This window comes from Pseudonaja textilis, chromosome 9, assembly GCF_049901715.1.
Source record: "Pseudonaja textilis isolate UNSWEBS1 chromosome 9, rPseTex1.2, whole genome shotgun sequence".
NCBI classification, from domain to species: domain Eukaryota; kingdom Metazoa; phylum Chordata; class Lepidosauria; order Squamata; family Elapidae; genus Pseudonaja; species Pseudonaja textilis.
In genome coordinates, this window is record NC_141998.1 from 3,868,464 (window position 1) to 3,883,328 (window position 14,865).

Genomic DNA, 14,865 nt, shown 5'->3' on the forward strand with positions numbered 1-14,865 from the left:
GTGTTGCTCCCATCTTCACTTTTTAAAAATCCCTTTGAGGACATCCCTGCAATGGACACTCAATATTCCCTCTCAAGAAGTTCAGTTTTGGGTTGGGGAAACCAGAGAATTGTTCTATTATTTTTTTAAAAAATAGTTTAAAGTTTTCCTGAAATTCCTTTTCACTTTGACTCCATTGTAACTCACTATTTTGATTCACTCTTAAGGGAAGCATAACCAAACAGCCCTATTTGTTTTCTTTCTTTTCAGTAACTTTACTGGAAATCAAACATTGGAAGAAGTAATTAATTATATATTACTCAGGAATAATGTTTTTCTTCCTTCTTGCTCTCTCACTCTGTTTGGATGACAAAACTCATGCAGGAGTATGGTGAAGATATCAAGTTTATTATTATTATTTTTTTGAAGACTTGTTACTTACATCACAATTATAGATAATTTCATAGGATCTTATACTCTCTGAATAAATCAGGGAATAAATATGAAAAAAGAAAAATACTTTATTCCATTGGCCTCCGAAGATGGGTGATATATCTTACATTTTAAAACATACTCTTGATTTTATGTCGAATATATAGACTCTATCTCCAAAGGGTATAAAAAAATCCATCTGAATCTTCTTACTCACCACAAAATAAAAATAAAAAGTAAAATCCATTCATTGCTCAAAGCAAAGATTAGCTAAACATGTATGATGTCACATAAGAAGTGCTCATTGTCCAAGAAAGCACCTGTCCCTGTGCAAGGGCTGGTTTTTGAAGAAGTATTAGAGGTTGAACTTCATTCTTGGATGATTGTCTACTGATTCTTCAGGCTGGAAAAAAGAAAGGATGACCTTTGTATTAGTGAGAAGGTTTTTGTTTTTTTTTAAATTCTGGAATGACAAGTTTCTATTTGGTGTCCTATTTACCACTAGCAAAGGAGAGAAAACTACTTAATTCATATTAGCAAGGCAAACTTTCTCCCTTGCATATTTTTCAATTGTCATTACCAGTTACTGAAATTCACATTTCTCCAAATGTTGCAGTGTATTTCACCAGTAATGCTAATTAAAAATACACTGGAGAAAACTCTGTGCACAGAAATCCATATATCTGTAAACTTAGTGGGCAGAAAAATGCATGCAGATGCTGCCAGACAAACGCACATTTGGAGAAAGGCAAATAAACAAGCACACATTCATATTTTAGCACCATCTTTTTTTTAAAAAAAAAAAAGGTAACTGAACACATCTACAAAGAAATGAGACACTGAAAGAATAGAAAGCAATTAAAAACATTCTCATTTTCCACATTGTAAGATCTCTCTTTTTCTTTTCTTCATAACCCTTAATTTATGCCTTATACACACACCTATTCTTTACATGTTTCTATATATCTACTATTCTATATATCTACTATCCTGTCCTCTTTTGCCTTATTGTATAAAATTTATCTTCGGCCAATCCAATTGTACCAACAGTTCCAGCTATCGTAATATATTGAGGTATCTCTGTTTTTTAGTGCCAAAGTTAGTTTGTCCATTTCTGCACACTTTGAGATTTTTTTGATGATTGTTTCGTCTGATGGCGCCTGGGGTTGTTTCCAACATTGGGCGAAGGCTAGTCTGGCTGCTGTTAAGATGTGCATTGTTATGTATTTCACTTTTTTGGAAATTTGTTTGCCAAAGATCCCTAACAAGAAGGACTCTGGTTTCTATTCTTTCTGTCTATCTTCTTTTCGTTCTTTTCGCTTTTTTTTCTTTTTCTTTTTCTTTCCTTTCATTTGTGTATGCGTTGTTGGTTTGTTTTAATTGTAAAATTAATAAAATTTATTTATAAAAAAAAAGAAAAAGAAATGAGACACTGAAATGAACAGGATGAAGGAGACATGGAAAGAAACCCAAAGAGTCATCTTTCTCTACATGCTTTTATGATGTTTAGCTTTTCCTAAGATGTAGCTGTTGTGGCCTCCAGTCCAGCTCCTTCCCATCAGCAGAATCAGAGGAGGAGGAGGAGGAGACGTGAGAGTCAGGAAACTCTGAGAGCTCAGAGGGGGAAGAAGGAATGGAGCTGGCAGAGAAAGAGAGAGAGAGAGGGAGAGGGAGAGAGGGGGGGGGGAAGAGAGAGAGAGAGGGAGAGAGAGGGAGGGAGAGGGAGAGAGGGAGAGATGGAGCCTGGGTCATCCGTTGTCACCCCTCAGATGGAGATTCAACAGCCCCCAGGTCTGAGGTGGCTGATGAGGAAGAGGAAGAACAGTTGGGTCCAGTGCCTGATGCACGGCTGCACAGAAGGCAGAGGAGAGGAGAGCAGTGGAAATCTATGGGCCGGTCCTTGGGAAGGAAGAGCCACCACTGCTAGAGAAGCCCCACCCTAGCTCTGGGGATAAAAGGCAGGGGGCGGATATGCATTGATGTGGCAGACAACTATTCATCTCCCGGCCAGACGGATTTGTTAGCCTCCAGTGAGAGAAATTTTTTTTGCCTGGCGCTCCTAATAAAGGAATCTTTTGAGTTAACTTCAGAGGTTTTGTCGTGTTTGGAGAGCTGGTTGAGAACAGTTCCATATTCCGCAGTTCAGTGTTTCTCAACCTTAACCCCTTGAAGAGGTGTGGACTTCAAATCCCAGAATTCCCCAGCCAGCTTGGCTAGCTGAGGAATTCTGGAAGCTGAAGTCCACACCTCTTCAAGTGGCCAAGATTGAGAAATGTTGCCATACCTGAACCCGCTCTTTACCTCATCCCTCTTGAATTCTGTCAAACAAAATTAATGGTACTATGGAAAGTTGGGAACTGAAGTCAGGCTCATGGTTTGAGATCTCAGACTAATACACTGGAACACACTAAGAAGAGGAATAATAAATCGAGGTCCATCCTTCGCTTTTATTTATTTATAGCTGTCCTTTATTACTTTTATAAATAACTCAAGGCAGATAACATACCTAATAGGCCTTCCTTCTCCTAGTTTTCTTACAAAAGCAACACTGTGAGGTAGGTTGGACCAAGAGAGTGTGACTGGCCCAAAGTCACCCCAGTGTTTTGACCTGGCTCCCAAACATGACAAGCCCATGACAAGTGATAGCAGCTGCTCTTTCGCAGCAGGCTATAAAGTCTCTAAGTCCTGTAGAAAGTGACGCTCCCTCTCTTTCCCCCTGAACTGGCTCAACACACCAGAAATCTCTCTCTCTTTTTCCACATTTGCAAAGGAAGATCTGGAAGGTACGCTTGCTTTCTCCCAGCAATGCACACACGCGCGCGCGCACACACACACACTCAGAAGGTGCTGCAGATTCCAAGAAAAATTGTCAGCTGGTGCTCCGTTCAAAATCCAAGAAAGAAATACTTAGATTCTTGTAATTAGAGAAAAGACATCTTTTACTGGAAGTTAAGTGGTAGCAACAAGAAAATTCTGAATCTGAGGAAATAGGCACGTACATCACATATATCAAGGGAGTGAAATGTTCCCACCCCCAACAATTCAAACGGTTCTTCCAATGAAAAGTTGTGAATTTCATCACGTGGACATCTCCAGGTGGTGATGATTAGTTGACCTTGGCTTACTCAGATAAAGGTTTGCAGTTGTGCAGAGAAGAGAAAGCTAAGCAGGAATTAGAAACCTTCTCCACTTTATATAATATCAGTTAATAACACTTTCAGCTCACGTCCCATACATTTCCCCCTTCCACCCCCCGTTACTCATGACAGCCAGAAAAAAGCAAAGGAAAGGAGGAAGATCTCGAAGGCTGACAAAAATTCTGATAATTTTCAGACAGATTAATAGATAATCAGAGTTGGAAGGGACCCTGTAGGTCATCTAGTCCCAAGCAGGAGACCCTACACCATTTCTGACAAATGACTTCCACGCCTCTTCCTCTTCTGATTCAGCTGCCGAAGGGGCCACAACACTTAGCAAGCTTTCATGCTGATTATAAGTGGAGACTAGAACTCACAGCCTCCTTGTTTCTAGCCTGGTGCCTTAACCACTAGAGCAAACTTGTTCTTCCACATACCGGTAAAGCATTTCCCCACTTCCTTCATTTCATCTCCCTGAAATCTTTTCTTACTTCCAGAGAAGAAAATCTGACATGACAGCAAAGTGATCTCAAGAGCGTTAGGATCTCAGAAAGGAAATAACGCTTCTATGTTTCATCCTTCTCGAACAAAGAGCCAGCCTAGCGTCTAATGTGTGTGCTAAACCTTTTGCTGGGTCTGCATATGTTTAACCTGCTTAAAATGGCAGGTTAAAATCCGATAAAACGGAAAGCAAATCAGTTGGGTGACTGCGCTAACACCATGTTGCACCAAACGTCAAACAAGTCTCAGATTGTAGCAGTTAGGTCTCTTCTGCGTGGTGTTTACTCAAGCACAGTGTCAGAAAACAAAACCTTGTCAAGCACCTCTCGTGTGTGGTGTTCCTGCACATTGGCCTAAGTGCACACAAAAGATTCTAGATAGAATCAAAGGTGCTTTCTTTTGCTAACGCACGTTGGAGATGCTGCAGAACTGAACAGAAGTAGAACTTCATGGGCACAAAAATATCCGTGTCTACAGACTTCAGGCATCTGGAAGCTGTGAGAGCTGCTTTCTGCCTTAGTTAATATTTCACTCTTTGAGGGGGAGAGGGGGCTACTTCCTACAGATATACGTGAGCAAGTGTATATATACTCAATTGCACTCATTTAAAAGGTCATATCTGTATTTAAAGGCTTTGCTCTTTTTTTTTGCTATAATTAGCGGGATGAAGGAAAACAATGTATATTTATCATGCAGTGTGCATTGTGCAAACTTAATCCAGGGCAGCTGGTAATAAACACTGGTTAAATAAGACACCGCTCACTGCAATATGTGACAAAGTCTAAATTCTGGCTTGGTTTCTTCTTTAAATGATGAACCATAAGACGGAGGCTGGGTTGGCCCAAAATGCAAAATAGAAATCAATTCAGGCGGTTGATGATTCATGAGTTAACTTATTACAAGAACTCAGGGAACATCTGGCATGAATCTAGATTAACCATCATTAATCTAGAATATAGTTTATTGGGGGGGCTGGGGGAACACAGCATGCTGTGTGAGTATAGCAGTGGTGCTTTATGAGCCAGGATTTAGCATCTGCAAGGCAACACAAGAACAGCTCAAATGTTGCATGTTGAGATGGGTGGACACCATTTTAATCACTCCAAACCAAAATAAATAAAAAGTCTTAATGGCATTCTAACTACGATTAACATGGCTATTTTCTGCTTATGCTGAAAAGGAAAGATGACAAATTTAAATCTCCTGACAGAAATGTTATATCCTCCCTTTCTGGAGGAAGGATAATTATTCAGATTCTTTTAGGAGGCAAGGAGTGATAAATTAAAATGCAGTTAAAATCCCAACTAGCTTTGATAATTATTCATCTGCTAGAATGTTGATTATGTTACAGACCATTTTCCTCCTTCATATTTCAGATGGTTCCCAGCATGAAGCAGAAAGCACACAGAACAAACACATAACTATTAATAAACGTTAAAACAATTCAGATTAGCCCTAAATTTGGGACAGATGTGCTTTATGGCTTCGGTGCTTAATAACATTTCCCGGAGCTCAGTGGAAGACTAACTGGAGGGAGAAAAAAAAAATTGAATCTCTACTGGGTAAAGTCGAGGGAGAGGAAAAAAAATATGACCTTCTTAGAGCCTGAGTGGCAAAAACACAACAGTGTCTTTTAAAAGAGGACCTAGAAAAACTTCAACAGATGATCAGGAGGAGGACGAAGAGACAATATCCTGTGATGCAGTGGTGGGATTCAAAGATTTTCACCACCGGTTCAGTGGCCACGGCTTGGTGGGTGTGCGGGCATGCACACTCTTTGCATGTGCGCATGTGCCAAATGCACAAGTTGCGCAGGCATTCCAACTCACCTCCTGCGAGCCTGCGCTCAGCCTGCCGCATGGCACTTCTGCTGTGCCGCGCACAGTAGCCGCGCTTCAAAAGCAGGGAATAAATTTGAGTATGGGAACCTGGGCAGGCGGGTGGGCCCAACAGCAGTGTGTTGGAGGGAACCGGTTTGGTCTCTGTTGCTCATTGGTGCTACTGGCTCCACAGAACCAGGCCGAACCGGTAGAACATCACATGTCAGCTATAGAATTCATCGCTGCCACATAGCTGGAGAAAGTGTGTGTGGGGGTAGTTGATGTTAATTGAGTAGCGCTTAGTAGACAAAATATAAATATAATTCTTTTGATAGTTCAAGGTTAAAGAGTGTGGCGCAGAAAGAATTGGAACTTACTTTGGGATTGGTTCAGGTGATGTGATGATGAAGGAAAACGGGATGGTTTGTAGGTTGGGACCTTTTGGGGAACCGGGGAAAACTTCTCGTATCAGAATTCCACAGAATGTGGCAGGTGCCATTCTAATAACAGTACTTTGAGATGATGAGTGTCTTGGAGTTACTGACTGGAATGGATTTTACCTGGAACGCTGACACCACCACTGCTGTGATGAGAACTCAGGGATTTTGTGGGACTGTAGGCCTGCTCCTTTTTTGAGGGATGGCGCATTGATCACACATGAATGAAGTTAAATATACGTATCCCAGAATAATGTTGCAGGATCCAATCTGGGCCAGTCATTTTAGCCTTCCAAGTCCATCCTCAGGGAACTTCACTCTATCAGAATGTTTGCTTTAGTCTATTCTATTTATTTATTCCATTTACCACCATCTTATCTGGTATTTAGGAGCCGAGGACTTGGCAACACAAGGAAACAACAGCCAATGACTTAATAGGAGGCCATCAACACCCCGATCAACACTAAAAGGCCACATACAACCAGGCACCACATAGTTCTCTGAAGATGGGCTCCCAGCACAAGTCTGAAGGTTTGGAAGGTTGTCATATTGACTCTAGTCCTGGAGACCAATCCAGATTGGATTGATCACACAGTCAGGGATGTCATATTGACTCTTTTGACCTCCTCTATGGACACCTTCTAGAGGAGGTGACTGTTCTTTAGAAAGCCAGATCCTGAAGATGAAACTCAAATACTTTGGCCACCTCATGAGAAGGAAGGAGTTGTTGGAGAAGAGCCTCGTGCTGCGAAAGTTTGAGGGCAAAAGAAGAAGGAAATGGCAGAGAAGGAGGTGGTTGGATGGAGTCACTGAAGCAGTTGGCGTGAACTTAAATGGACTTTTCCTTCACTGGGTATGTTGAAGGAGAAGATAGACAATAATCTTTTGAGATTCTGAGTTACTGGGCAAGAATTGATAGTCTCAAAATGATCTTTTCTAATTCTGGGATTCTCTCTCTCTCTCTCTCATGTTAAGGTTTCTTGCAAAGATAGAGAGACCAGGATGGAGATTTAAAAATTAAAGAAGTTGCTGAAATGTTGGACAGATTCATTTTTTCAGGACAGGTCAGTTCCCAGAGGGAGAAAACAGCTGAAGTGACCCATCAAAAGCAGACAAGTACAAGTTGGCTAAACTCCAGGAGACAATGCCGGGGTCTTTGTGACCATGAAGTCACAAAGAGTTGTCATCCCTACCTAATTCTTTTAACTAGCCCTGCCAGAGATTAACTATGATCTTCTGAACCCCAAACGTATTTTCTACAACACTGAAACAATCATACATCAAATCTATCTCTTGCAAGTGGGTTATAGATCCCAAACACAACTAAGGAGGACTACAGATGCAGTCCTAGAAGGACATGATATTTTCCTCAGCACACCAGATCTAATATTATGATTAGCTCAGATCTTGGACTGACAAAACAGCTTATGTTAATAAATACCAGCTCCAATTAAACATCTGTGCACAAAGTCTAAATAAAACCAACTGCTTTTGTGCAATTTCTCACATCAGTCCCTGTTAAATCTTCAGGCTTGAACTGGAGAATACATTTTCTATGATTATGGAGTGATCTTCGAAAGAAAAAAAAAATCTTAACTTTACAGTCATTATCAGGATGGTTAAACTTTCTCACAATCCCTTGAATAGGACTGTCAAATGATTTTGTCACAGAACTGGCTGAAAGCAGATTTGAAATTCATTCCATGTGTAGGTCAAAATGAAGGGAAAAAAAACCCCATTCTATTCATTTTTGAAAATGTGTGAGTTTTTCCATGTCCTCAAATAGCATTGTGAAGTTACAGAGACACCCAAAAGTTGTCTGGTGAGAACTGGGCTTCAATTCTCCTAAAGTGGGACATACATTTTCAATATTTTGCCTCTTCGTTTTTTCCTAATTTCCTAATATTTTGAAAGCTGTGCTTCAGCCATCAGATGTAAAAATTCTTCAGCTTCTGAAGCCACTTTTGTGTGAGATCAGCGATAAGGACTCAAAGATGTGAAGGGGGTCTCTGTGTCTGTAGCCTTTTGAGGAAACTCTCGATAAATCCCCTCCCACTTGTGACTGTATGACTGTAACTTCGTCGCTTGTATCCTAACTATTTATATTGATTGTTTCCTAGTATGATTTGATTGCTTATTGTACCCCATGACTATTATTAAGTGTTGCACCTGATGATTCTTGACTCTTGACAGATGTGTCTTTTCTTTTATGTCCACTGAGAGCATTTGCACCAAGACAAATTCCTTGTCCAATCACACTTGGCCAATAAAGAATTTTTATATCCCAAAATGGTGGAAACAAGAGCTTAGCAGCAACTGCCAACTACTGATCGAAGAATAAATGCTTCAATATTGTGAACGAAGATTTAAAAATATACATGTCCCAGGTTAATGTTGCAGGGTATCCAGTCTGTGACAGTCACTGGGACCAAAGGGTTATTCTTCCAGACTGAGGCTTAAGGAGACACTGTGGGGAGAGGCACTTGTTGGGAACAAGTGCTGAATTCGTGGAGCTTTGTGTGCTGTTGCTGATGTCGGAAATTTGCTAGACTTCCTGCCTAGTTCCTTTGCTTTGTGGACTCCTTGTTTGCTTCACGGAACTCATTCCCTTGTTCCCTTGCCTGGCTGGATTTCTTGCCTTGAAGTCATTGTGCTAACAGCGTTTTGCTGGACTATTTGCAGCCACAGGCTGCTAGAGGTGTAGGTGTGACTGTTTTGCTCCGGGACTGGCTATAGACATGGGAGCGTTTGGGATAAAGTTGGAGCAATCATGGGGAGTTTGAACTATCAGCTGACTGCGTTGCCTCTGTGCCTTGCCCCGGGTCATCACAATCTCCATGGAAACCAGGATGTTCCTAAAGTCTGTAATCAGTGCAAAGAGCTCCCTCAGCAAATGGCATGGCAGCCCTGGGCCCTATTCTTCTGAAGCCTGCTGGTTTTGTTTCGGTTGCAGTCTCTTTGGATGGGTAGAAAAGACAAACACTTGTTTTGGGAACAGCCTGTTAGACAATGACTCAATCAGTTCAGCTTGTGTCCCAAGCCCCTAATTAAAGTTTTTTTATCCTTGGCCTCCACAGCAGATGTTCTGAAAGGTCTAACCCCCTTTTAACATTAAGGATTGTGGATGTCCTAGTACTTCGTAATAACGGTTGCTATTTTGGAACCATTGTGGTATTGCCAAGAATAGCTGACAATCAACAGGGCCGAATGAGACCAGCTTGAACAAAACACTTCTTTGAAGCAGGCTGGCAATATTGGAATAAAACAATCTTATTTTTTTTTTCTTCAAAAGTGTTTGATGAAGATGTTCTGAGTTATGGTGGACTCAAAAACAGAATTGGCTCCGCTTTGGAAGACCTAATGTCCTTCACTGGCTTAATTTCCCTGGTGTCTAGACCTGAGCTCACCTCAGTTCACTTGAAAGGATCCTAAATTTCTTGAACCCAAGTTAGAAGTTCTGAATCCAGAAAATACTCTCTTTGGGTTTGGGTGGGGGCACAGAAAGGGGCTACCAAAAGGACTTGGCACACTCTGTAGCGGTATGGATGAAAACTAGGAGTGGCTTGCAGGATGAGAGACAGCTGGTACTAGGAACAGAGTTTGTACTGCGTTTTTGCATATAATTTTGTGACAGGAATTGAATGGTCTATCAGATAAAACTGACAGATATTAACAACAATACAAGGCACCCACGAAGCTATTTGTTTCTATTTAGCAGCTATCAAAAAAGCAGCCTTTTGACTCAGTGTTTTAAATGCCTATGGTGTTGATGGTGTTGGACTTCTGTGTTGTGGCCTGACAGTGGCCAGCAGAGCTGGCAGCAGTTTTGGACAGTGAGGAGGTTGGGGAGGAACATGGGCCAGTCCTGGAGTCCCTGGGGGGAGGTTCTGAAGAGTGCTCTATGTCGGAGGCAGAGATGGCGCCCGGGCTGTCTGACAGTTATCATCTGCCTTCAGCGTCAGACATCAGTGAGGCAGAAGAACAGCCGGAGCCTGTTTCCAGTGTGCGCATGTGCAGAGCTGCCAGAAGAAGGGAACAGCTAAGGAACAAGGACCGACTTGGGAGTAAAGCCACAGGTGGACGGTGAATGGTCCCTCCCCTAGAGTATAAAAGAGGAGTAAAAGGAGAGTGGGCTTTGTAGGAGACCATTAGTTCATTCTGGCATGCTTGCCAAGTATTGCAGCGTTTGAAATGTATCGGCCTGGCCACTCTCCAAGACTGATAAAGGCCTGTAGTTGTGAAATCTCTTGAAAGACTGTTGGCCTGGACTTTGCTGGAGAGGAATTCGCTGTAAATTAAATAAAAGGAGTTTATTGGGATGAGGATTCAGCTTTGTGTTGTTGGGGAAGCCTAGGTCAGAACATTCTGAAGGAGGCATGGCAAACTGAAGATATCCCCATGAAACAGAGCCAATGACTGAGGCAAAAGCTGAAGAACTGGTGAGTAGACTTACAAAACGACACAAATGTCATATCATTAAAGGAAATCTTTGAAGAACGGAGCCAGAAATTAGTATCTATGATATCAACAGTTTCAGTAACGAAGTTTGATTCCATGGATAGATTATGTTCAAAAATATGTCAAGGAAGGAATGATAGAAGTGATAAAAAATGATAGAAATAACTGAAAAAAAATGGAACTACAGATGACGGGCCAAGAGAATAGTTTGGAACAGGATACCTCGTACAAAAGAAAGTAGCTGAAGTTTTAAAAATTAAAGGGGAAATACAAGTGATATACATCAAGGCAATGATATGGAAAACATTTTATTATTGGATCTATGAAAAGGTTTGTTAAAGCTGTGAAGAAATCTGTGGGATAAAGCCAGTGGCGGGATTCAATTTTTTTTTACTACCAGTTCTGTGGGTGTGGCTTGATGGGGCATGGCATGAGAAGGATACTGCAAAATCCCCATTCCCTCCCCACCCCACTAACCTGCTTTCCAGCTCCGTTCTCCTGTGCAGGGCAACCAAAGAAGACCCAGCCGATCAGCTGGGACTCAGGAGGCAGAGAATAGATGGGGCTGAGGGAGTTATGTGGTTGAGGGAGCTAGGTATGTCTAGTCTATTAAAGAGAGGGGTTAGGGAGAACATGATAACCCATCCAATATTTGAGTCACAGAGAAGAGAGGGGTCAAGCTATTCTCCAAAATACCTGAGGACGGGACAAGAAGGAATGGGGGAAAGCTTGTTAAAGAGAGATCCAACCTAGAACTAAGGAGAAATTTTCTGACAAGTGAGAACAATTAATCAATGGAATAAATTGTCTCCTGGAGTTGTGGTGCTCCATCAATGGAGGATTTCAAGAGAGTATGGAACTATCTAGTACGGGGTCTCCAACCTTGGCAACTTTAAGACTTGTGGACTTCAACTCCCAGAATTCCTCAGCCAGCTTTGCTGGCTGAGGAATTCTGGGAGTTGAAGTCCACAAGTCTTAAAGTTGCCAAGGTTGGAGACCCCTGATCTAGTATGATGGCAAGATGTCTCTTGTTAATGCAAGGATCAGAAGAGGTGGGATGTAATACTGAAGTGGAACTATAGTACGGGTAGTCCTTGACTTAGAACCACAATGGACTCACAACATTTTTGTTGTTAAGCAAGACAGCTGTGGAGTGAGTTGTGCCCCACTTTAAGACCTTTCTTGCCACAATTATTAGTGAATCGCTGCCGCTGTTAAGTTGGTAACATGATTGATAAGTGAATCTGGCTTCCCCATTGATCTGGCTGGTCATGCCAGTTGCCAAGCATCTGAATTTTAAACACATGACCATGAGGATGCTGCAAGAGTTGCTATGTGTGAAAAACAGCCATAAGTCATTATTTTCAGTGCTGTTGTAACTTTGAACAGTCACTAAATGAACTGTTCTGACCAAGGCTTCCTAGACCGTAATTACGCACACACTTATTTTAAAAACGAGTCTTATTTTATTGAAATGCTGGGAATTGTTGTCATTCCCAGCCAGTAATGAATCTCAAACAGTCCCTTGAGATAAGCACCCACCTTTCTCCCCTGCGAAATGCTGCCAATAACAGAAGTGTCAAATAAACTAGAACAAAAACCAACTGAAGCGGAAAGAGCTTCAAGAATGAATCTGAACCAAATGAACGACTTTGCTTCCTGCAAAGGTTTTGTCATCTTTGCCTGTCCTTCATACCTTACGGAAGGGGCAATCACCTCCCAGTCTTACTCCTGAGTAGGTCCTTTTGTCTCAGCTGCTCTTGCCTTCTGGCAGCTCTGCGCACACGCACATTGGGAACAGGCTCCCCTCAGTCCTCTGCCTTGCTGTTGCTAGACTCCAGAGGCTCCAGAGGCAGCACCTCACTCCCCGATCATCCTGGCCTCATCTCTTCATCAGATGCAAGACCCTCATCCAAGTCCTCTCCAGACTCCCGGACTGATCCCCGTTCTTCCCCACTGTCCGATTCCGCTGCCGTCTGCACAGCTTGCTGGTGAAGACTACCTATATCTCGGGAGCCAAACCTTCTCCTGAGGCAATAAAGGTTCTCATGATAGATAACAGCATATATTTCTTGTCTATCTGCCTCTGTGGCTCCAAACCATTCCCATTGGCAGTCCTCGGTGTGATTATTTGTGTACGTATGTGTTCATTTTCATACCAGAAGTACGATAGGAATTGGGCACATTAAAACCAAAGAACATCTGACCTCTTAGACCCGTTTTTGTTCTCGTTCAGCTGGTCCTCTGCCAATTCAATTTGAGAATTCAAATACATTGTGATAATATTAATGAGAAAATAAATTGGACCCACAAATTGCCCCTTGGAAGAAGTGGTCACAAAAGGACTTGAAGCAGCAGCCAGGGCACGCAGACAAGAGGAATAATGCAAGCAGATTTTACCCATGGAAACAAGAAAGACGGGATGAAAATTCTCCATCAAGCAGAATTTGTGAAATTTCAAGGTTGATTATGGAGGTTAAAATCTTCAGGACAGAGTTAAGGCCACAATCAGCCGTGGAAAATGGTTAAGAGACTTTAGGCCAACCACTCAACAATGTCTATTTCACAGGATTGTTCTGAAGATCAAAGGAAAATAAAGTTTCCTTTCCTTTTCTCTCCTGGGGAAAAGTTGATACGTAAAGCTAAGAGATAATATTACAATAAAAGTATGTCAGTACTTATGATGTTTGATTGCACAAGTCAGTCAGTCAGTCAGTCAGTCAGTCAGTCGGTCGGTCAGTCAGTCGGTCGGTCAGTCAGTCAGTCGGTCAGTCAGTCAGTCAATCTCTATCTATCTATCTATCTATCTATCTATCTACCCACCCATCCACCTACATGTTTCCCCCAAAATAAGACTCAACCAGAAAATAAGCCCTAGCATGATTTTTCAGGATGCTTGTAATATAAACCTAACCCCCAAATAAGCCCCAGTTAAGATCATCAGCCAGATGGATGCATTTACTACTGTATTTCCTTGAAAATAAGAACTAACCAGAAAATAAGCCCTAATACATCTTTTGGAGCAAAAATTAACATAAGACCTGGTCTTATTTTTGGAGAAACATGATATCTATCAAAATAAATGAACATTCTGTGTTGAGCTATAAAACACTTTTGAGACAGATCAAAAGTAAAATGAATACAAATATTGGTTAATATATAAATAGAAGTAGGACTCAAAAAAAGCTCCAAAAGTCAGCACAGCTTATAAACTCTTATAAGCGTCGGACATGCGGCCAAAGACTTGGGCTGTGAAATTTGGGCTTGCAAAAACCCAGACCCCCACTGGATGGTAGCAGAGAGTTACTGCTTCTATTTCCTGCTCTTCCATGTTCATTTGATGGTTAAGAGATCTGCTAACTTTATTTAGTAATTGTTGCCAGCCATAGCCAACTCAACCTATTAGCAAGTTGTAGGAAAATAGGAGGAGGGATAAGTTTGCCACCTTTAGTTGTTTGTAAAGATACTAAATGTGGGACACAAATAATCAATACAAATAGTAATAAGTAAAAATGATAAACTAGAAAAATAAGTATGTGCCTTCCTAATATGGAGAGTTGGGTGTAATTCTGCCTCTCCTGGATTTATGGTTATTCTTGAGTTCATCTGGACGTTGAGCTGATGCTTGCAATCCCTAAGAAAACTGGAAGCAAGATGTATAGTATTTCAGCGGTCTTATTTCTAGTTTCTAGTTAGTACTCTTGAGTAATTATTTTCCTATGCTGAGAACTCTGGACACTGTTTCTCAATTCTGCTAAGTCCAAATTTTTGCTCCATGGTTAGTGTTTTAATAAAAGTCTTGACACAAAACCTTAGCAACCTAAAGCTTCTTCAGTGAAGAAAGGACAGCCTTTTGCGTAGTTCTACACATTTGTAGAATTGTGCAGTTTTTAGACATTTAATTGTAAATAATCAGTACTGTTTCTTATACCGAAAGGCGAGGCAAATATCCAGAAAACAACCATATATGCACAGCTGCTCTTTCTCCTCTTTCCCACACCCCCAGCTAATTTTTTTAAACCAGGCACCCATCATATTCCCCCACATTCTTAATTTCTCATCACTAAAGGAAACCATGTAAGAGCAAACATAAAGATGAAG

At 41.4% G+C, this 14,865-nt stretch overlaps 1 protein-coding gene across 5 annotated transcripts in view; it reads right to left on the minus strand.

Annotated features, from left to right (window-relative positions):
• Positions 1–229: 229 nt before the first annotated feature.
• ZMAT4 (zinc finger matrin-type 4) overlaps positions 230–14,865 on the minus strand; it is a 168,528-nt gene continuing 153,892 nt past the window's right edge. For all 5 annotated transcript variants that reach the window (XR_015744649.1, XM_087938846.1, XM_087938844.1 and 2 more), the window contains one exon: positions 230–814. Coding sequence is in view for 4 of the 5 variants with exons in the window: in XM_087938846.1 (XP_087794972.1) it covers positions 799–814 (16 nt within the window). In the remaining variant the exon portion in view is untranslated. The remainder of the gene's footprint in view (positions 815–14,865) is intronic.